The 20000-nt window shown below is 55.9% G+C and overlaps 7 protein-coding genes across 7 annotated transcripts in view; 2 read left to right on the top strand and 5 right to left on the bottom strand.

The window, feature by feature from the left end:
• The window catches only part of PTSG_10779 (uncharacterized protein), a 3380-nt gene extending 1760 nt beyond the window's left edge, over positions 1-1620 (bottom strand). The window contains exon 1 of the mRNA XM_004988686.1: positions 1-1620. This exon is cut by the window's left edge and continues 1760 nt beyond it. Within this exon, the coding sequence (XP_004988743.1) occupies positions 1-1455 (1455 nt within the window). The 5' untranslated portion in view covers positions 1456-1620.
• A 49-nt stretch (positions 1621-1669) lies between these two features.
• PTSG_10778 (uncharacterized protein) lies at positions 1670-4279 on the top strand (the record flags this gene model as incomplete). The annotated part of the gene is made up of 4 exons (XM_004988685.1): positions 1670-2853; positions 3644-3788; positions 4064-4129; positions 4265-4279. The coding sequence occupies 4 exons, from the start codon at positions 1670-1672 to the stop codon at positions 4277-4279; spliced, it is 1410 nt and encodes a 469-aa protein (XP_004988742.1).
• An 80-nt stretch (positions 4280-4359) lies between these two features.
• On the bottom strand, positions 4360-5068 carry PTSG_10777 (uncharacterized protein; the record flags this gene model as incomplete). Its single annotated transcript, XM_004988684.1, has 2 exons — positions 4360-4380; positions 4550-5068. 2 exons carry the CDS (start codon positions 5066-5068, stop codon positions 4360-4362), a joined length of 540 nt encoding a protein of 179 aa, XP_004988741.1.
• A 201-nt stretch (positions 5069-5269) lies between these two features.
• PTSG_10776 (uncharacterized protein) lies at positions 5270-7011 on the top strand (the record flags this gene model as incomplete). The annotated part of the gene is made up of 1 exon (XM_004988683.1): positions 5270-7011. Exon 1 carries the CDS (start codon positions 5374-5376, stop codon positions 7009-7011), a length of 1638 nt encoding a protein of 545 aa, XP_004988740.1. The 5' UTR covers positions 5270-5373.
• Positions 7012-7432: 421 nt separating this feature from the next.
• On the bottom strand, positions 7433-15360 carry PTSG_10775 (uncharacterized protein; the record flags this gene model as incomplete). The annotated part of the gene is made up of 17 exons (XM_004988682.1): positions 7433-8052; positions 8270-10612; positions 10801-10885; positions 11233-11294; positions 11488-11548; positions 11799-11962; positions 12164-12228; positions 12401-12436; positions 12565-12631; positions 12939-13240; positions 13425-13492; positions 13682-13721; positions 13991-14036; positions 14236-14326; positions 14648-14789; positions 14989-15075; positions 15234-15360. The coding sequence occupies 17 exons, from the start codon at positions 15358-15360 to the stop codon at positions 7720-7722; spliced, it is 4119 nt and encodes a 1372-aa protein (XP_004988739.1). The 3' UTR covers positions 7433-7719.
• A 391-nt stretch (positions 15361-15751) lies between these two features.
• PTSG_10774 (uncharacterized protein) lies at positions 15752-17176 on the bottom strand (the record flags this gene model as incomplete). The annotated part of the gene is made up of 4 exons (XM_004988681.1): positions 15752-15869; positions 16123-16464; positions 16680-16872; positions 17083-17176. The coding sequence occupies 4 exons, from the start codon at positions 17174-17176 to the stop codon at positions 15752-15754; spliced, it is 747 nt and encodes a 248-aa protein (XP_004988738.1).
• Positions 17177-18719: 1543 nt separating this feature from the next.
• On the bottom strand, positions 18720-19866 carry PTSG_10773 (uncharacterized protein; the record flags this gene model as incomplete). Its single annotated transcript, XM_004988680.1, has 4 exons — positions 18720-18839; positions 19073-19206; positions 19487-19598; positions 19786-19866. 4 exons carry the CDS (start codon positions 19864-19866, stop codon positions 18720-18722), a joined length of 447 nt encoding a protein of 148 aa, XP_004988737.1.
• Positions 19867-20000: the final 134 nt, after the last annotated feature.

Raw genomic sequence — 20000 nt, 5'->3', positions numbered from 1 at the left:
GGAGGCGAGGATGGTGCCGTGGCATTGGAACGCCTCCACCAAAGCCATGAGCCTGGCAGCCTCGTCTTGGCTTCTGACACTCGCTGAGACGCAAATCAGTGCCGGAGCAAGCAGTGGCTGCTCGTCTCGTGCCGTCGCCATTGGTGCTGCTGTTGGTGCTGCTGCTGTTGTTGTTGCTGTTGTTGCTGCTGTTGTTTCTGCTGTTTCTGCTATTGTTGCTGTTACTGTCGCTGTCGTTGCTGCTGTTGCTGTCGTTGCTGCTGTCGATGTCGATGATGAATGAGGTGTGGTTGAGTTGGCATCACCACCACCGTCATCATCATCATCACCATCATCGCCATCATCACCACCACTGTCGTCAACAATGCCATGGTTCAAGATTGCTTGCGGCGTCTCTGCTTCTGACCCCTGGGTCCACCTTGTTACCATCCTCTCCACTGCTGCCGTTGCTGTTGTTGTTGCTGCTGACTCATGTGCACGCTTGGGGGCAAGCTGCCAGTTGTTGAGGGCACGGAAGTTGCAGAAGTTGATGCGCACACAACTGGCAAAGCGCCTGCGAAAGGCTGGCGATGGTGGATGAAGGGCGCGCGACCTCGCAAACTCGCAGTTGCTGCTCCATGTCATGCCCAGCCACGAATACACCAGGAACCTGTCGTCCAGCCACGCTTCCATGTTGAAAGCCTGGTCGTGTTGCACACACGCCTTGCTCTTCCTACCCTTGGTCTTGCGTGTGCTGCCTAGCATGCGCGTACGGTTGCTGTGTTGCCGTGCTTGTGGGCGGGCTGTCTTGTGCTGCTGCTGCTGCTGCTGCTGCTGCTGCTGCGATCGTGCACGCCGCTTTCCTTGCTGTTGCTGCAGCTTCTTCTTTTCTTCTTCTTCTTCTTCTTCTTCTTTTGCGCCATCTTGGTGCGCTTCTTCGTCACTCTCAACTTGTTGCTGTTCTTCTTCGTGCTCGTGCTGATTTGGCTCCTTCTTCACGCCTTGGCCGTCGATCGCCACCCCGTCTTCTTCGCTTTCATCCTTCCCTGCCTCATCCACGTCACTGTCATCCTCCCCTTCGTCTTCACTCAGTTGAAAGGTGTCCAGCCACTCGTTGGAGAGGTGGGTGCGGCTCATGACAGAGGCCAGGCACCACTTTGGCATGAGCCACGGCAGGTCTGTGTACAGGGAGCGGCACGTGAGCATGAGGTTGAACACGGCCCTGGCGCCCACGGCGGCGTCCACCGCAGCCTCGTCCTTCTTGTGCTCATCGGCGTGGAGCGCATGGGAAAAAGGGATGCTCTGGTCGCGGTGATCGCGCCGTCCCCGAGGCGGGCGGGCTGCCGACGGCAGTGACGATGACGATGCTGCTGCTGCTGCTGCTGCTGCCGGTGATGGCGACGTTGATGACGACACTAGGTGCTGCACCACGCACACCCACTCGTGCAGGCCAAGCTGGGCACCCTCCGCAGACATTGTGCCTGCACACGTGCAAACTGCGATAGGACAGCAAGATAGGGATTGGCTTGGGAGGAAGGCTGGCAGCGGTGTCGGTGTTGTATGGTGTTAACGTTATGTTTGCTCCTTCGCTGCGTTGGTGGTGGTGGAGTTACGACCATGAGTGAGCAGCCTCCATCGTGGTGCTGAAAATCATGTACATTTTCCAACACTCTTCCACAATCGCAGCAAGATGTGGCTTGGTGGGTGTGTGCTTGTGCTGGTGCTTGGGCTTGTTGCACAACGTTGTGATGTTGTCCGTGCAGAGGTAGTGATGGAAGAGGATGATGGCGGCGCGCTGCACATCAACACAAGCTCGCTTGAGCAGCCCGTGCTTTTGAACGGGGTTGATCTTGGGCAGATGCTCCTGCTTGCACAGGAACAGCAGCGCACGCTCCAACGGCAACAGCGCATCAATGCAGAGCAAGCGCAGCAACTCGACGCCATGTCCAGCACATTGTGTCGGCTTGATCCCAGGGAGCCATCCGCTGATACCACCACCATCACGGGCCTCAACTTGGGCAAGGACAACAAGTGGTCCGGTGGCGTGCGTGCGCAGACTGGGCTCCTCTACGGCATCCCTTACAGCTTGGGATCGGTGCTGATCATCGATCCGTGGACGAACACCGCAGACACCACAACCATCTCCGGGCTGTCTGACGACGGCGGCGGCGGCGGCGGCGGCGATGCTGCGTGGAGCGGCGGTGTTTTGGCACCCAGTGGCCTTATATTCGGGCTCCCGTACAGCACCACCGCGGTGCTGATCATCGATCCCGCCACCAACACCACGGACACCACAACCATGGCCGGCCTGCCCAGCACCGAGGGCAAATGGCGATCCGGTGTGCTTGCAGATAACGGGCTCATCTACGGCGTCCCCAGTGCCGCAACCTCCGTGCTAGTCATCGATCCCGTTGCCATGGTCGCTGACGCTACAACGATCACGGGACTGGACAGCGGGGACAACAAGTGGTTCGACGGCGTGCAGGCAGCAAACGGCCTCATCTACTGTCCGCCAGGGCATGCAGATGGCGTGCTCATCATCGACCCGGCAACCAATGCAACAGACACCACCACCATCTCGGGGTTTGGCACGGGCCTGTTCAAGTGGTATGGCACGGTGCTTGTGGACAGCGGCCTCGTCTACGCCATCCCGGACTACTCGTCATCGTCTGTACTCATCATCAACCCGCAGACAAACGCAACCGACACCACCACCATCACCGGCCTCACGACACCGGGGCTGGTGACCGCCGTGCTTGCACCCAACGGCCGTATCGTTGGCGTGCCGAGTTACTCATCGGCAGCGCTCATCATTGACCCGGCCACAAACACCACGGTGCAGCTCACCTTGCCTGAAAAGAGCGAACCCACGCTGTGGCTTGGTGGTGTTCTCGCGGACAACGGTCTTATTTATGGTATTCCCCATGACGCAGACCACATCCTCATCATCGACCCGGGATGCTGACACATTGGTGTGTGTGTGTGTGTGTGTGTGTGTGTGTGTGTGTGTGTGTGTGTGTGTGTGTGTGTGTGTGTACATGCATGTGCGTGTGTGTGTACATGCGTGTGTGTGTGTGTGTGTGCGTGTGTGTGTATGTGTGTGTGTACATGCGTGTGTGTGTGTGTGTGTGCGTGTGTGTGTACATGCGTGTGCGTGTGTGTGTACATGCATGTGTGTACATGCATGTGTGTGTTTGTTGTGGTACTCTTTATTGGGGTCACTCGTTGAAATCTTCCACCATTCCCAGCGCTCAGAGATTAGGGGAGGGGGGAGCAATTGGGGGGGGGGGGGCAAAAAGGGCAACGGTGTGTACGGACGAATGCGTGTGCGAGTGGGCGTGTGGGTGAGTGTAAGCGGTCGGAGAGCACCGATAGGTAGATAAATCAAGAGATAGAAACCAAGTGTCTCGGTGCGAGACTCATTTGTAGTGCTGCGACTGTCGCTTCGTTTGTTTGTGTGTGTCTGTGTGTCTGTGTGTTTGCATGTGTGTGTGTGTTTGTTGGTATGTGTATGACATGTAGACATGTTTCCAACCCTGGTATACCTGGTTCTTTCGCGTTTGCGACATGACAGCTCGACATCGCACGCAACCCTCGCACCGCCCTCACCGTGCATTCAACACGTGCGCATATCCCACGCACACGTGTGTGATCGTTTGTCAAGGTTCCTGGACACGACTGTGGATGCGTTTGCGTTTATGCCGTTTTCGACCGGCCGCCGCAACTGCATTGGCAACAACTTTGCCACGCACGAGATCCGCGTCGCCATGTGCCAGCTCCTTCGCAGGTTCAAGTTTGTCGATGCAGGGGTGAGTACACGTGTGCATATGAAAGAGGCTAAGTGTTAACGGCGTGCTTGCGTGCTTGTTTGCAGCTGTTTAGGCTTTTCCACCATTCTCACTTGCTGTCGCACACACACATACACACACACGCACACACACACACACACACACACACGCACGCACGCACGCACATACACACACACGCACACACGCACACACACACACACACACACACACACACACACACACACACACACACACACACACACGCACGCACATTCACCGATTCATTCGCACGCCAGCATGAGCCTGTACTCCAGAGCGCCATCGTTCTCCGCAGCGCAAACGGTGTCAAAGTCAAGATACAGGTAAGCATTTGTTTGTGTGTGTGCGTGTGTGATAGCTGGGTTTCGCTTTGATACCACACTTGCGCTCCCTTGCGGTTCTTCAGTATCAGCGACACCTTTCTTCACACTCTGACAAACACACATGCACATGCACAGCCCCTGGACTCGTAACCAAGGAAGCCCACTTCTGGTGTCACCAGCGCAATATTGCTCCGTTACCAATGCTTCTTATTCCGCAGCACGCATTTGTGCTATGTTGCACTACGTTCTTCCTTCCGGATCAAGCGAGCAAACAAGTGCTTGTTCTGTTGCCCCCTCGTCCCTTAACTTGAATATCACTCGCCTTGCTTGCTCCTCTTGATTGTTTGTACCACTGTTGTTTTTCGCTTTTGTATTGGTTTGAGGTGTGTGGATTGCACTTGAATGAAACCACAACTTAACATCACAGTGGTCAGTTGGAAAGCCGCCCATTGTCGTGTCATCCACTCCGTTGGTGCTTGGGTCAAGGATGACGATGGAGGAAGCACTGAACGGAATGAAATAGATGAGGCCGTTTGTGGCCAAGACGCCATCCGACCACTTGAATGTTGACGTGGTGCCGAGCCCCGTGATGGTTGTGGTGTCCACGGTCGGTGGTGTGATGTCGCACAGCTGGCGGTCCAAGGAGCTCAGCTGCCGTGCTTGGTTCGTGTTCACGCGATCCAGGTCTCGCAACATGCTCTGCTGTTCTTGTATCAGCTCAAACATCTCCGCCACGTTCACCCCATTCACAAACACAGCCGCCGGCTGCTGCTGCTTGTGCTGCTCCTGTGGATGGGTGGTGTTGATGTGGAACGCACCGTGCTCATCTTCTTCCAGCACCACCTCCGCACCGACAAAGAAGACGAGGAAGATGTGGACGCCAAGCAAGAGGCAAAGCGGTGCCAGCAACAACAGTGGCGCCCTCAACCTCAGCCTCATCGTATTGATCAGTCGATCGTTGATTTGCTTCATTTCAGTGCTTCGCGACTACGACCCATAAACAGGTCCAAAACACACGCACGCAAACAACTGACTTCAGTCGACATGGAAATGCGTCATTCCGTGCATTTACACAGCCATCACACGCGCCCCTTGTTACAGACCCTTTTGTAGGGCCATTATTTTTTGTTCTGGATCAACAAGCAGACAAGCTTGTATCAGCGAGACAGCGAGACAGCGAGACAGCGAGACAAGCCCAGCAGCGACCCACAACCACCAAACGAACGAGCACCAAGAAGCAAACCATGCCACCACACCGGGTGTTCATCTCGCTGCGCTTCAGCGAGGCCATGGAGGAGAGCGAAGCCCTGAAGAAGGCGTTGGACGAGCGGGGCGTGCCCACGTTCCTGTGCTCCGTTGCTGCTGGCGACAGCATCGCCGACGCCGTGATCGAGGCCATCGACGAGTGCGAGCTGGTGGTGATCATGGGCACGCACACGTACGGCGAGAAGTTGGGCAGCAAGTTCAGCTCGTGCAAGGAGCTCGAGTTCATCATGGATGAGGAGAAGCCGTTCTTCCTGGTGAAGATGTGTGACCGCTTCAAGCACGCCAAGACGCGCTTCTGGTTCCCATCCACCATCGCCGACCACCCATGGCGGCCACAGGGCGCCGAGCGTTCTCAGCCACCAGACGAGCTCGTGGACGCCATCATCGCCAAGCTCAAGGACGTGACCGGCGTCGGTGCATCGGTGAAGCAGCAACCACAGCAACCACAGCAACCACAGCAGCAAGAAGCAGGTGGCCCAGCTTCTTCAACTTCGCTTGACATTTCTTCCCCTTCTTCCTCTTCCTCCTCGCAAGTGCATGGCGTGCGGGCAGTCAGTGGCGGTGGTGCTGAGGACGCCGTGCGGAAGCTGCAGAATAACGGCATCAGCATGCACGCAGCTGAGATTGTGCAGTTGATGCAGGCGTTTCCCGCCTCTGCTGACGTGCAACGTTTTGCCTGCAAGGCACTGGAAGACCAAGCAAGGGACAATGGCTCAAAGCGTGTGGAGGCGGCTGCATCCGGCGCCATCGACGCAATCATCAAGGCGATGAAGATGCATAGCAGCAACGGCGATGTGCAAGAGAAAGGGTGTGCTGCGTTATGGAACCTGGCAGAGAACGACGACAACGTGGTATCGATTGCGTCAAAGGGCGGGATTGATGTTGTGATTGCGGCGATGAAGATGCACAGCAGCAACAGTGGTGTGCAAGTGCAAGGGTGTGGTGCGCTGTGGAAACTGGCATACAACAACTACAGAGTGGCGATTGCATTGAAGGGCGGGATTGATGCTGTGGTTTCAGCCATGAAGATACACACCAACAACGAGGGGGTACAACACAAGGGGTGTGGTGCGCTGCAAAACCTGGCATGCTATAGGCGTGACAACAAACGTGCGATTGCGTTGAAGGGCGGGATTGATGCTGTGATTGCAGCCATGAAGAACCACATCGACAACAGCAAGGTACAACACCAGGGGTGTGGTGCGCTGCACAACCTGGCAGTGAACGATGACGACAACAAGGTGGCGACAGCGTCGAAGGGCGGGATTGATGCTGTGATCGCGGCGATGAAGAGTCATACCAACAACGCCGGTGTGCAACAGAATGGGTTTGCTGCGTTGTGCAACATAGCATGCAACAATGATGACAACAAGGTGGCGATTGCGTCAAAGGGTGGGATTGATGCTGTGGTCGCGGCGATGAAGACGCACACCAACGACGGCGGTGTGCAAAAGAATGGGTGTGGTGTGCTCGCACATCTCGCCCTTCACCCTGACTTGCGGGGATATCTTCGTTCCGAAAACGTTTCTCTTCTCGCCAGGCAGGCCAAGAAGAGCTACCCGGGTAACAGTCAAGTGTATGAATGGACAACCAGCTTGCTGAGGAGTCTTGCCTGACCCTCTTCCGAACCCTTGTTCCCTTGTGATGTTTTCTGCTTCCTTTTTGCCATGTGTTCTGTGTCTCCAATCACCCCGTTTCGCCATCACCACCATCATGATCACATTCGTGTCCACGACACATCCAGTTCCAGCTTTGTTTGATGAGGGCAGCTGTGCTCATGGCTTTGCTTGCTTGAATTCGTTTGGCGTCTGCTTTCATGCAGACTTGTTTCGGTCGCTTGTTTGTTCGTTCGTTCATGTGCTCTTCGTTCACTGGTTCATGCACATCGGTTGCATCAACCCGGTAGTAGTAACCATCAACGACAAACACATGCACACACACACGAGTTCAACCGCATACCCATTTTCACTGCAACTGCTATGGGAGGAGAGAGGTTGCAGACGTTCTGTGACATCAAAGAAAGCAACACACAAGAATCAAAAATCACGACCGAGCAACCACTCTTGAGCTACCGCTACGCAATCAACAACTGTGACACTCGTTGCGCACATGTTCCCTTATTTCACTCACAGAAAGCAACGTGCACGTGCCATCCCCGCCTTTCCTTCCTTTCTGCCTGCCACCAGCACCATCACCAGCACCACCACCAGCACCACGACAACGGCCAACTTAACCCCACCCTTCTCCAACCCTTCGATCCATCTCCCTGCCCCCCTCACATCCCACACCACACACCACCTCCACCTTCTTCTGCAGTCGTCCAATCACACAATTGCAATCTTGCGTGCGCCGCCTGTGCCGCTGCTTGTGGACTGCACACGTGCACGTGGCTCACCCTGACCGTGACTCTGGACTTGACCCTGGCCCTGGCTTGTTGTCATGGTCCCCGCGTGTGCTGTGGTGGTCGCACCAATGGCCACAAACGCGCTGACGGGCATGTTGTCGTAGAAGGAGAGGGGCCGGTTGCCCTGCTGTGACGACGCCGACACCGTGTTGCTGCGAGACCGCACGCTCTGGCGCATGAACTTGCCGCGACTTGGCTGGCGCGCTCGCACACTCCGCTTGCTGCGCATGCTCGCATACCGGTTCACACGCGCCTGCACATGGGTGGGTAGTGGTGGTGATAGTGATGAGTAAAGTTGAGGGAGGTGAGGAAGCCAAGACGTCGGCGAATGACACGGACACAAAGAAGGTCATGCAAAGCCGGTGGTGTTGACAGAGAAGGTGGAACAGAACGAGCTCAAGCAACACCTCTGTTTCAACCACACACACACACACACACACACACACACGCACACACACACATTTGCGCACCTTTGCTTGCTGGAGGACGCGTTCGACCGGTTCGACGTCCTTCGCCTGGTCGTTGGTCACATGTGCACCAAAGGTTGCTGCTGTGGTGTCTGTCATTCCACCACCGCTCACCTTGCCCGTGTCGTTGTCGGTGCCACTGCCGTTACCGTGAGCAGAGGCGGTGGTGCTGAACTGGATGCTGTCAGCGGTCGAGCGCTTGGCAGCGGCATCATTGTCATCGAGTTGATGCTGGCGATGCAACATGTCAAGGGGCGTGGCCTTCACATCACGTTGCGTAACGCGCTTGGATTCGTCAGATGTGGTGCTCGTGGGTGTGGTCGCACCTCCAAAGAACCCATGCTTGACGGGACTGCTTGGTGTTTCAATCACCTCCACTGCAGCTTCGAGCCCGTCGCGTTCAAACCTGTCCAGATCGACTTCGAGCCGGAAGGAGGACCGTCGCCACGTGGAGGGGCTGGATGGCGACGTGGGCGCGCGTGCCCGGGGACCAGGTGACATTGGAGCGCGCGTCAACAGCCCAGTGTTTGTCGTGTCGGCTGCAGTCGCAGAGTGTTGTTGCTGATGCTGTTGATGTTGTTGTTGTGGCTGGTTTTGAGGTTGTTGTGCATCTGTGGTGGTCTGCATGGCTCCAGTGTTGGCAGCCTGTGCCACCGCGCCTTGTGCCTGCTGCATTGCAGAGGCGAGCACCTGTGATTCACCATTGCCTGTCTTCTGTTCTTGCTCCTTTGCTTCCTGCTGCTGCTGCTTTTGCTGCTCTTTTTGTTGTTCCTGCTCGTGCTGTTCGTGCTGTTCGTGCTGTTTCTTGCTCTCAACACGTGTTGCTGGTGCGGCTGATTCGTCCTCGCTCACCGTCTTCAACGGCTGCTGCTGCGTGTGTGTCGCCTGTGTGTCTGTACCCGCCTCTTTGGATGACGTGGACGCAAACAGGCGCGGCTTTCCGGCAGCTGTCGTTGGTGGCGGCGCAACAATCGAACCATTCGACGTGCGATTGGGGAGTGCTGTTGATGTCTGTGCTTTCGTGTCAGCAGTAGCTGTGGTTGCTGCAGCTGTTGCACCTGCAGTGACTGCGTCAACGTCAGTCTCGCTTGCTTCCGTGACTGGCTTGAGCTCGGGTGTCCCTTCCTTGCTCCCCTGCAGTGAAGCTGGTGCGGCTTCCTCCGTGACACTGATGCGTGGGGTGCGGACACCGCTGCTTGATTTGCCCGCAGGCAGCACAATTTCGCTGCTGGCACTGAGGTTGGATGATGAGGCATTCTTCCCTTGGCCAGGCTCGGTGTCTTGCCCAGCACTGCTGCTTTGGTCGGGTGTTACTTCACCAACAGCATCTGCTGTTGCCGCTGCTACAGTGCTGTTGTCACCTATGTCACCAATATCAGCGCTGCTCTTGCTCTCGTTCGTGTGCATGTCATGCACGTGCTGTGCCCACAGAGCAATGCGCTGGAAATCGCGCACCTCCCGCTCTTCATCCCCATAACCGTCACCGTCAAACCGTCCGCTCACGTTCAGGCCACCGACATCGTTGTGGTCGTCGAGCTCACCACCATCATCGTCACCGTCACCATCACCATCACCACCGCCGGTGTAGTGGTTGAGGTTGTGGGTGTGAGGTGGATACCCTTGCCGCAGTTGCATGGTGGTAGCTTGCACTGCGCCGCCCTCGGCTTCCTCATCGATGGTGGTGGGGATGTTCGCTTCGCACGCCATGTCGTCGGCATGCAGCGACGTGCCTGTCATATCCCATGACATGCGCGAAAAGTTGGCGTCCATACTGTCATTGAGTGTCTGGGACGCACGTGATGAAGGCGTGTGGATGGACAGCGAGTCCTTGAATCCGCCGTCCGTGTCCGGAATTGCGTCAGACTCATCCAACAGTCGCATGGCACCGCGAACGTTGCGCGTGGCCTTGCTGGTGCCAGCAGAAGCAGACCCACCAGTGCGGTCTGTGGCACTGGCGTTGTTGTTGTTGTTGTTGTTGTTGTTGTTGTTGCTGTTGACAGTGTCTTGGCGTGAAAGCGTTTGCTGCTGACTTCCACCGTCTGTTGCGTTGGCGCTACTCGTGGCACTCGCACGGTGATGGGTGCTCGTACCCGCGTGGGTGCGGGTGGCCGTCTGATCAGCCGTGACCGAGCCAATGCTGTCGTTGTGTTGCACGTTGTCATCGTCGTATTCGTCGTCGTCGTCATCGTCGTCGTCGTTGTTGTCGTCATCCAAGGTCATGGCGCGTGCAAATTGCTGTGCCACCTTGGTTTCTTCGTCCAGCGTGTTGCGCAACTCCTGCAGATGCTGCTGCAGGGTGGACTTGATGTCCGTTGTTGCAGAACGCACATGTTCCAGCGACGTTGCCTGCAGGGGAAGGCGTGTGGGGGTGAGTGTGAGTGTGAGTGTGAGCGTGAGAGTGTGTGTGTGCGTGTGTGTGAGTGAGAGTGTGTGTATTTGACGATGCGATGTCACGTTAAGATGTCACGGCAAGTGTGGAGGCACAGTCGCCATAATGAAGTTGACACCAACAACGCAGATGACACGTTGCTCACCTCGGCAAGGGTATTCAGGGTCTGGATGTAGTGGTTGCTGATGTCCGTGAGGCTCTGATCGTATGATGCAACAAGCGCCTGGTATCTGATGGAGTGGAAGCAGACAGGCAAGACAGGGGAGACGCGAGCGCACGAAGTGATGGCGTTTGGCGTGAGAAGAAGGAACCAGCATGATCACGAAGGGGTTGCAGGGAAACAAGCAGTGACTGTGATGTCTTCATGCTGTTGTATCCATGTTCAACCTGGCCCCATCAGCATGACTGACCCTATGTACACACCCACACCCACACCCACACACACCCACACCCACCCACACACACCCACACCCACACCCACACCCACACCCACACCCACACCCACACCCACACCCACACCCATGCACACACATCCCCATGTCTTGAAGCATCACCACTTGCCGTTGCCTCATCTCACCTCCGCTGAAGACGGGATGCGTTTGGACGCCGCGACTCGGCACTCTGCAGTCGCCGGTACAGCTGGAGTGGTTTGGTGATGTTGAGCGTCGTGGTGAAGGTGGTAACAGCGATGAGGGTGGTGGTGGTGCTGGTGAGGGTTGTATTCGCTGTGGAGTGGGGGTGTTTTGCTGCTGTGTGCGAACCATGCACGCATGCACATTGTCAGTCACACCATCCACACAACAAGCAAACAGACGAACAGCGTACGACGCACCTCATCACGCTCAACAATGAGATCGGTGTTGTCGCTGATGTGTGATGCGAGCTCCGTTTTGCTGAATACGTGTGTGCGTGCACGTGCGTATGCGTGTATGCGTGTATATGTGTGCATGCGTGTGTGTGTGTGTGTATGCGTGTGCGTGCCAGTTGTGTGTATGTGCGTGTTTGAGAAGAGCAGCATGGAACTGTGAGTAGGATTGAAACAGCAAGTGGAATGCCGTGCGAGAAAAGCAATGTAACACATGCGTGCGTTCATAAGCCGTCACTGCACAACGGCACGTTCAATGCAACGGCTGTGGTGCCCACCTGGCTTCGAGATCACTCAGAAGCTGGTCCACAAGCTGGCGCTGAAGTGAAATCTGCTTGTGCACTTGACGCAAGAGGGGTTCAATGTCCGCGTTTGGCTCCTGTGTTGCCTGCAGCACAGACACGTGTGCGCGGTACACTTTGTCCTGGTTTGCCAGAGCTTGCTGTTGTGGTGCCGCATTGCATGCGTTATGTGTGCGTGTGTGAATGGGGGCCGGGGCGGGTGAAAGAGATTGTGTATGTGTGTGTGTGTGTGTGTGTGTGTGTGTGTGTGTGTGTGTTCATGTGCATGCACAAATGAACCAAATTCTTCGAAAAAGCAGCAATGCAGTGGCCAGCAGCGCGGGGTCAACGTTACGCCACACCTCCAGGGAGCGGTTTCGTGCTTGGAGGGCATTGACGGTGACTTGCAGCTCCTGCAGTTTGGCGCCTGCATGTGTGTGTGTGTGTGTTGTGGTTTTGTGCGTATGGTGTGCGTGTATGGTGTGCGTGTATGGTGTACGTGTGTGAGTGTATGTGTGCGTATGGGGTTCGGTGTCGTTGTGCACACACAGGAAACATGATGCGCGTGCCATGCATGCGTGCAAGCAACAACAACGCACTCTTCTCCTTGAGTTGCTGGAGGTCGGATGGAAGTACTGTCAACGAGAGCGTGCGCGAATGTATAAAACAGTCGTGAGTGAATTTGAAAGCACCATTTGGACACCAATGTGCACAACAGCTGCCAGGCATACACAAGCAAAGCAGCATGCACACGCACACACACCTGCAGACAGACCGTCCTCGCTCAGCGCCTCCATTTCAAACGCGCGGCGCAGAAGCTGAAGTTGTGCCTGCAAGCATCCAAGCAGAGAGAGAGACATTCGAGAGTGAGTGGGTGCTGTAACACACACACACACACACACACACACAGACACACACACACAGCTTGGGCGAACGCAAGCGAAATGCAACCACAGTAGCGAAGAGCACTCAGCCTGAGAGAGGACGCACAATCATGAATTTCTGTTGACGTAGACAAGCACATGTGCGCGGACATGCACACACACACACTACACACACACACACACACACACACACACACACACACACACACACGTTCTCAAAACCAAATGCGAGTGCGCGCACGCGTGTTCACACCTCGAGCTGACGGACGCGATCGTCCTTGAGAGAGGCGACGAGGTTCGGCGGAAGAGTGGCGACGGCGTCCACCTGTCCTTCGATGGACTGGTCATTCTCATCATAAGACTGATCTGTTGCATCCTCTTGTGTCTCTTCCTGTGCCGTTGCTGCTGTTGTCGTTTGCTCAGCGCCATCCTGCTGACAACAGGGGCGTGTCGCGTCATCACTTGCAACAACATTGTTGACGTTGACACGCTTTCTGTCTTGATGCTTTCGGTCTGTGTGGCCAGCAGATTGCTTGTCGACGTCTGCGTCGACGTCTGCGTGTCTGTATCGCGCAGTGCTGCATGTGTGTATGTGTGCGCGTACGTGTGTGTATGTGCATGAGTGTGCGTATGTGTGTGGTGTGAGCGAGGGGATTTGGCTGAACATAATGGCGCATGAACAACACCACCAGAGCGTCACAGTGTTTTGTCACTCGCACGGTTTCGTGTGTCATCTCACCTTTGCGTGGCTGTGAGGCTGCGGGTGATGGGCGACTGGCGCGATCAGATTCAACAGAGGTCACGCTCCTGCACACGTGTGGATGGAAAGAGAAACAGAGGCGAATGCGGGCAGACCATTGCATGTGAGCTCCCGTGTATGTGTGTATGTGTGTGTGTGTGTGTTGACATGGGCACCTCAAGACTCGTGCACGCGTGTGGTACAATACAAACACGAGTTTGCAAGCATCACGGAGCATGTCGCGCAATGAAACGCACGTGCGGCGGGGAGCAACGTGGCGGCGACGCGGGCCGGCAGCTGAGGGTGTACACACGTACATGCACACGCACATACGTTCATGTCAATGGTGCAGGATGGTGAGGCGTGGGGGGGGGGCGTGTGTGTGCGTGTATTTGATGAGTGTTTGTGCAGACGAGTTACGATTTGTTGTGGTTTGTGCAAATGTGTGCTTGTGCAAATGTGTGCCTGTGCAACTGTGTGCCTGTGCACATGTGTGCTTGTGACGTAATTGTGTCGTGGTGCATCCTTCATTTCCACAGTCTTCATGCCGCTTTCATCCAAAATACCGTCTTGTTTCTCCAGCGCCGCAATCCTCGCTTGAAGGGCCATGACCTGAGCAATACGAATCGAAGGGTGTGGAGGAGTTGTGATAATGTACGTGAGCATAAACACCAGGATGTCGCGTGCACAGGGCTACAAGCAAGCATTGGCCGCGGTCCAAATCAACCCGCATACACACAGTGTGAGAGTTCGCACGCACACGCACGCACACACACACACACACACACACACACAGACCCCAACATTGCACCTCTTCGGTATGCTTTGTTTGCATCTGAGCCATGGTGTCCTGTGCATTCTTCAACCGGCGTCGCGCCTCCGCCAATTCGGGGCTGAAGAGCCTGCAGGCAACCGGAACACGAAACATTCACACGCAAGGTCCACAGAACAGGGTGTGTGAGTGATTGAGAGAATGAAGTCACAAGGCGCAGAGCAAGAATGAAGCGAAGTGAGCATTCATCACGCATACAATGCATGCATGGGTGTACGCATGTACAAAAGCACACCCACATACATGCACGACACACGCACGACACACACGCACACGCACGACACACACACATACACGCACACACATACACGCACACACACATGCACGACACACACACACACACACACGCACGCACGACATACACACGCGCGCGCGCCACGAATGCACGCACCCAGCCAGGCTTCCGGAGCGGCTTTCGATGGGGTTGGCAGGCTCGTCCATTTTGCCCAGGCCTAGGATACGGTCCTCCCTTTCCATGAGCGATGACGCAAGCTCGAGGGCATGGATCCGTCCATCCTTGCCAGCGTCACGCACTGTGAAAGAGAGAGCGCGGGTGGGTAGTTGTGTGTGCGTGCATGCACGTGAGTGGGTAATTGCGGGCATGTGCGGTTATGTGCCGGTATGTGTGGGTATGTGTGGGGTGTGAGAGAGGTGGAAAGCATGTGCAAGGTGCAATGTTGGCCTTCTGCTTGCTTGCATCGCCATCCATATCAGTGATCCAGTTGCACGCACGAATTTCCTCCGAGATTGGGCCAATCAGGTCCTTGTTCACTTCCAACTCGGTCATGAGTGCCTGCACGTCCTCAAGCTCAAAGAACTCTGTGGCAGCGGCACAAGAGGACGAGTGAGTGCACGTGAGAGTGCACGTGAACGCAGCGTGCGCTTATGTCATTCGAAAGAAGAGCGTAATTTCCCGGAAACACACACGCGCACACCCCCACACGCACGCAGACACACACGCATGCGTTTGCTCTCACCCTTCTCCTGGGTGTGGCTGCGAATGGAACGGCTGAGCGCGGCGCGGAACTTGAGGCAGCGGCGCTTGTTGTTGCTGTCAGCGGAGACAAACACGAGAATAGGGTGGCAGGTGGGGGTGAACATCATGGCGGGTGAGTGAGACACAAACACACACAGGCACACACACACACAGGCACACACACACACACACGCGCGCGCGCGCTGTGGGGGTTGTTGAAGGGTCAGAAAGGCAAGATCACCGCTGTAGTGGAATGCAAGCACACATGCTTACTTTGCTGCAATCATCTTCATCATGTCCACTGATCCCTGTTGTTGCCAGCATGAACCCGCAAGAAGTTGTTGTGTGAGAAGTGGTGAACAACACTCGTGCGCTGTTCAAGCAATCGTTGTGTTGCTGAAACACATCAGAAACTTTGTCATGTCAGACACACACATGCGCACATAAGTACACACACGCACGCATTCGCACATAAGTACACACACGCACACGCACACGCACACACAACTCATGGATACATCAGTACATGGCAACACGTGCAGTGCAACGGACCAGGGTGTCTTCGATGTTGCGGGACTTGCGTCGGCGGTGCCGGACGGATCGTGATGCATTGAAGGTGCCGCGATCGCCCGTGTGCCTGCAGGCAAGCCAAATCGCCCATTAGGGTAAGCATCCGAGCGACAGCTGTTGCTGCTACTGTTGGTGGTGCAACTGCTGGTGGTTGCTGCAATCAGCCATTTAACCCCCATACTTGCACACACACACACACACACACACATACAAACACACACACACACACACACACACACGCACACATACAAACACATGCAAACACAAACACATGCAAACCCATACAAGCACAAACAGAGAGATAGACAAGGGTGACTCACCCTTCGCGGTGGTGGACAAGGGATTGCATGCGCGTGGAGTGGCGGTTGAAGGTGAATCCATCACCCAGGTTGCGCGTGCCCAAGTTATCCTCCGAGCTTGACTCCTGGGACGAGTTGCGATCCAGGCCCGCGTGCGTTGCCTGCAGACACTCTGCGTCGCTCGACGTGCCTTCGCTGGACGGGTCAATGCCTTCAACCACAACGGAATCGTTGCTGCTTCGCCCTGAAGACACTCTTGTCCCCTGCGCTGTTCCCGTCGCACCAGCCATTGTTGCTGCTGTTGTTGAGCTCTCAACGCGGACGGCACCAGAGGCCGAAGAGCGGCGGCGAACGAGCGGAGAGCTGCGCGGGGACATTGGCGCGGACACGCACGCAATGGGCGCAGTGTCCGATGGCGTGACGACGATGCTTCGCACATCAAAGTCATCCACGTCCTCCTCTGGATAGGCATCGACGTTGCTGCTGTTGTTGAGCTCTCAACGCGGACGGCACAGAGGCCGAAGAGCGGCCGGCGGAACGAGCGGAGAGCTGCGCGGGGACATGGCGCGGACACGCACGCAATGGGCGCAGTGTCCGATGGCGTGACGACGATGCTTCGCACATCAAAGTCATCCACGTCCTCCTCTGCCTCTGAGACGATGGACAGGCGGCTTCCTGTGGCACCAAGCTTCTCGCTGCTCTTGTCCTTGCTGGCCCCACGCGCAGAGGGCTGGTTCAGCGGTTCGGCCGGGCTTTCGGGCGCAGTCGAGCCTGCCATTGTGATTGGTTGACATCATTGGGTGTTGCGTGAGTGGAAGAAGTTGTGCAATGCTTGAAAGGTGAAGGACTGCAACTTAGAGAACGATGCCATGTTGAGATAGACAAGTGTCATGTGCACACATACACATGCAAATACGAGAATACGCGCACACACAGACAGACACACACACACACGTCCAACGCTGCATGCAGGCAACTCACTTCGGCGGGACTTGCGGAAGATGCTGCTGAACTTTGGGGAGAACGACCGACGCCTACGAGGCGGCGTGCTCGTGTCTGCAAGAATAGTCGACATTGCAGAGGTAAGAAAGAACACACTCTGTGTGACGGCGTGGGAGCGAGGTGCAAACACGGTTCCAGCAAATGCATGCACACGTATGTCACACGCGTGTGGCTTTGCATTGTCGTACCCGAGTTCATGGCGGTGAAACCAGACGACAACAGCTGCGAGTGTTGTTGTCTGAGTGCTGTTGCAGGGTGAAGCGACGATGTGTGTGTGTGTGCTTGAGTGTGTGCTTGAGCGAGTGAGTGTGCGTGTGTGTGTGTGTGCGTGTGTGTGGTTGTTGCCTTCAGGCGTTGTTTCGTTGGCTGTATTGGGTCAATGTCGTTGTGTGGTGAGGGGAGATGGGAGATGAGAAATGTTTGCTTTGCTTGTTGGCGTTTGCTCGGTTCGATTGCTTGCGATGGCCGGTTCTCCGCAACAAGCACAGGTGCTCCTTCCTCTTCCTTCTTGGATGGGTGGAAGGTGTTGGCGATGCCTCAAACTCGGTTTTTGCTCGCACCCACCTTCGGTTGCCGCGTATGCGTGTTCGCGTTGGTGTATCGGGCAGGCGTCAGCAACGATGATTGGTTGTCAGCGAACTGGGTTGTGAACTGTGTTGGAAAGGAATGTCGGAGCAACGGTGCACCGATTGAAATTCATAAACAAGCATCAAATCATACATAATGCAGAGAAAAGTTGGAAACATGCGTTGGATTTAATGCGCGGATAACGAAATGCGAAAACCTGACATGGCTGTTTGTTGTGGTCAGGGAAACACAAGAAGAACAAGAAGAACAAGAAGAACGAGCGAGGCGTTTTGAACAGACGACGATGGCTGTCTGGTTCGTTGCAGACGCGGGTGGGGGAGTGGTGAGTTGAGTGCTCCTTCCTTCTTCTTGTCTGTGACTGCATGGATCCTCACACCATCATGGAGTGTGTTGGTACATGCAGCCTGCTGTGTTGCTGCTGCTGCTGCTGCTGTTGTTGTTGTTGTTGTTGTTGTTGTTGTTGTTGTTGTTGTTGTTGTTGTTGTTGTTGTTGTTGTTGTTGTTGTTGATGTTGTTGTTGTTGTTGTTGTTGTTGGTGTCGCCGCATGTGTGCTGGATGCGCTACACGCGGCGGTACCAACGGCGTGTGCTGTGCGTGTGATTGGACGAGGGTCGTGTACAACCGCCTGCCCCATGTGCGTCTGCCTGGCTCCTGAGGTGGCTGCGGTCGCCAGCGGTACCGTCCAGGGCCAGGTGGTTGTGGCTGCGGTGGTCGCTGTCGCTGTTGGCGTGCGAGACGCATCGCAGCCGCCGCACGTGACACGCCCTGTCGACCACCATAACCGCCACTTCCGCCACCGCTTCGTCCTCGGGTGGCCAGGTGCCAGATCAAACCCATGGCTGCACCGCCCAGATGGCCCTGGTGATGGTGGTGGGTGGTGGTGGTGTGGTAGAGGTAGTGGTGTGGTAGAGGTGTGAGTGGTGGTGATAAGTGAATGTGACCATGAACTGCCCTCCCTTGGACACAGAATTACAGTCAATCACTCAGCACAATGAATCACGGCATCTCAACCCCCTCAACCCCTCTTTCATGCATGCATGCGCGGGCGGTGGGGCCGTACGGCGTTGTCGATGCGTGGCCCGCCGCGGACGCCTGATCCTCCGCCCTTGAACGCTCCAAACAGATCAGCAGTGATGAACAGCGACACCTGACACGGGGGGGGGTGTGTGTGCATGTGTGTGTGTGTGTGCATTCGTAGGCAGTGCACGTGAACAAAGAGAGAGGAAGAGGAGAAGAGACGAAAAGAGTGAATTGAACCAAGAAGAGTGGAGCACTCGACGCACACACACACATACACACACACAGACACAGACAGACACACACAAGAACACACACACACACAGAAAGACAGACAGACAACAGCACAAACAGCAGCCGCACCGCGAGCCAGGCCGGGACGGGAATGATGAGGAGGAGGACGGTGGCACGTGGGGCGCGCGCAGCAAAATACGTCATCACCGCCATGACGCAACCAGACGCGCCGATGCTGCCAGGATCCGTCAAGTTCGCATGGGCTGTACACGTGTGCGTGCGGCGACAGGTGTGAAAGGAGGAGAGGTAGAGAGAAGGAAGAGGGGAGGTGGAGAGAGGGGTGAGACGATTCTTAGACATATGTATGTGTTTGCGACTGCAAAACAGTCTGCACGTGCATCAGGCATTGTACATGCTACGGAGGTGGTGATGCAAAACGAGAGATGCACGCACGCACGCACGCAAACACGGGTGCGTTGCTGTACGCACGCCACTCGTGTTGCACGCATCACATCACGTTCGGCACACATGATTACAACGCACGGTGGAGGCGAGGCAGGAGGATTGTGTAGTAGCCGATATGAGCGAGGGCAGTCGACACGGCCGCCGCCAGGTACAGCCGCAGAAACGGCAGTTGGCCCATGACAGCAGCAACCTGAAGGTGGTTTGTGTGCGCACGTGTGTGAGTGTGAGTGTGTGAGTGAGTGAGTGTGAGAGTGTATTCAGCAAGTGCGGCTTGCTTCAGGAGAGCAGAAAGAATGCAGTGGACGCGTGGCAATGGCTGTTGAACAAAGGACACACACTCAAGCCTGTCCGACACATAAACACAAGCGGCCACTCACTGGCATGCCGAAGGAGAAGAAGACAAACATGTTGATGAGGAAGTGGCTCATGGATGCGTGGCTGAAGCTGGACGTCACCATGGTCCAGATGCGCCCTGGGGATGGGGGGGGGGGGTTGCGGGTGTGCATGTATGTGTGTGTGTGTGTGTGTGTGTGTGTGTGTGTGTGTGTGTGTGTGTGTGTGTGTGTGTGTGTGTGTGTGTGTGTGTGTGTGT

Source organism: Salpingoeca rosetta (genome assembly GCF_000188695.1).
Source record: "Salpingoeca rosetta unplaced genomic scaffold supercont1.34, whole genome shotgun sequence".
Lineage (NCBI taxonomy): Eukaryota > Choanoflagellata > Craspedida > Salpingoecidae > Salpingoeca > Salpingoeca rosetta.
This window is presented reverse-complemented; position numbering and strand designations above follow the sequence as displayed.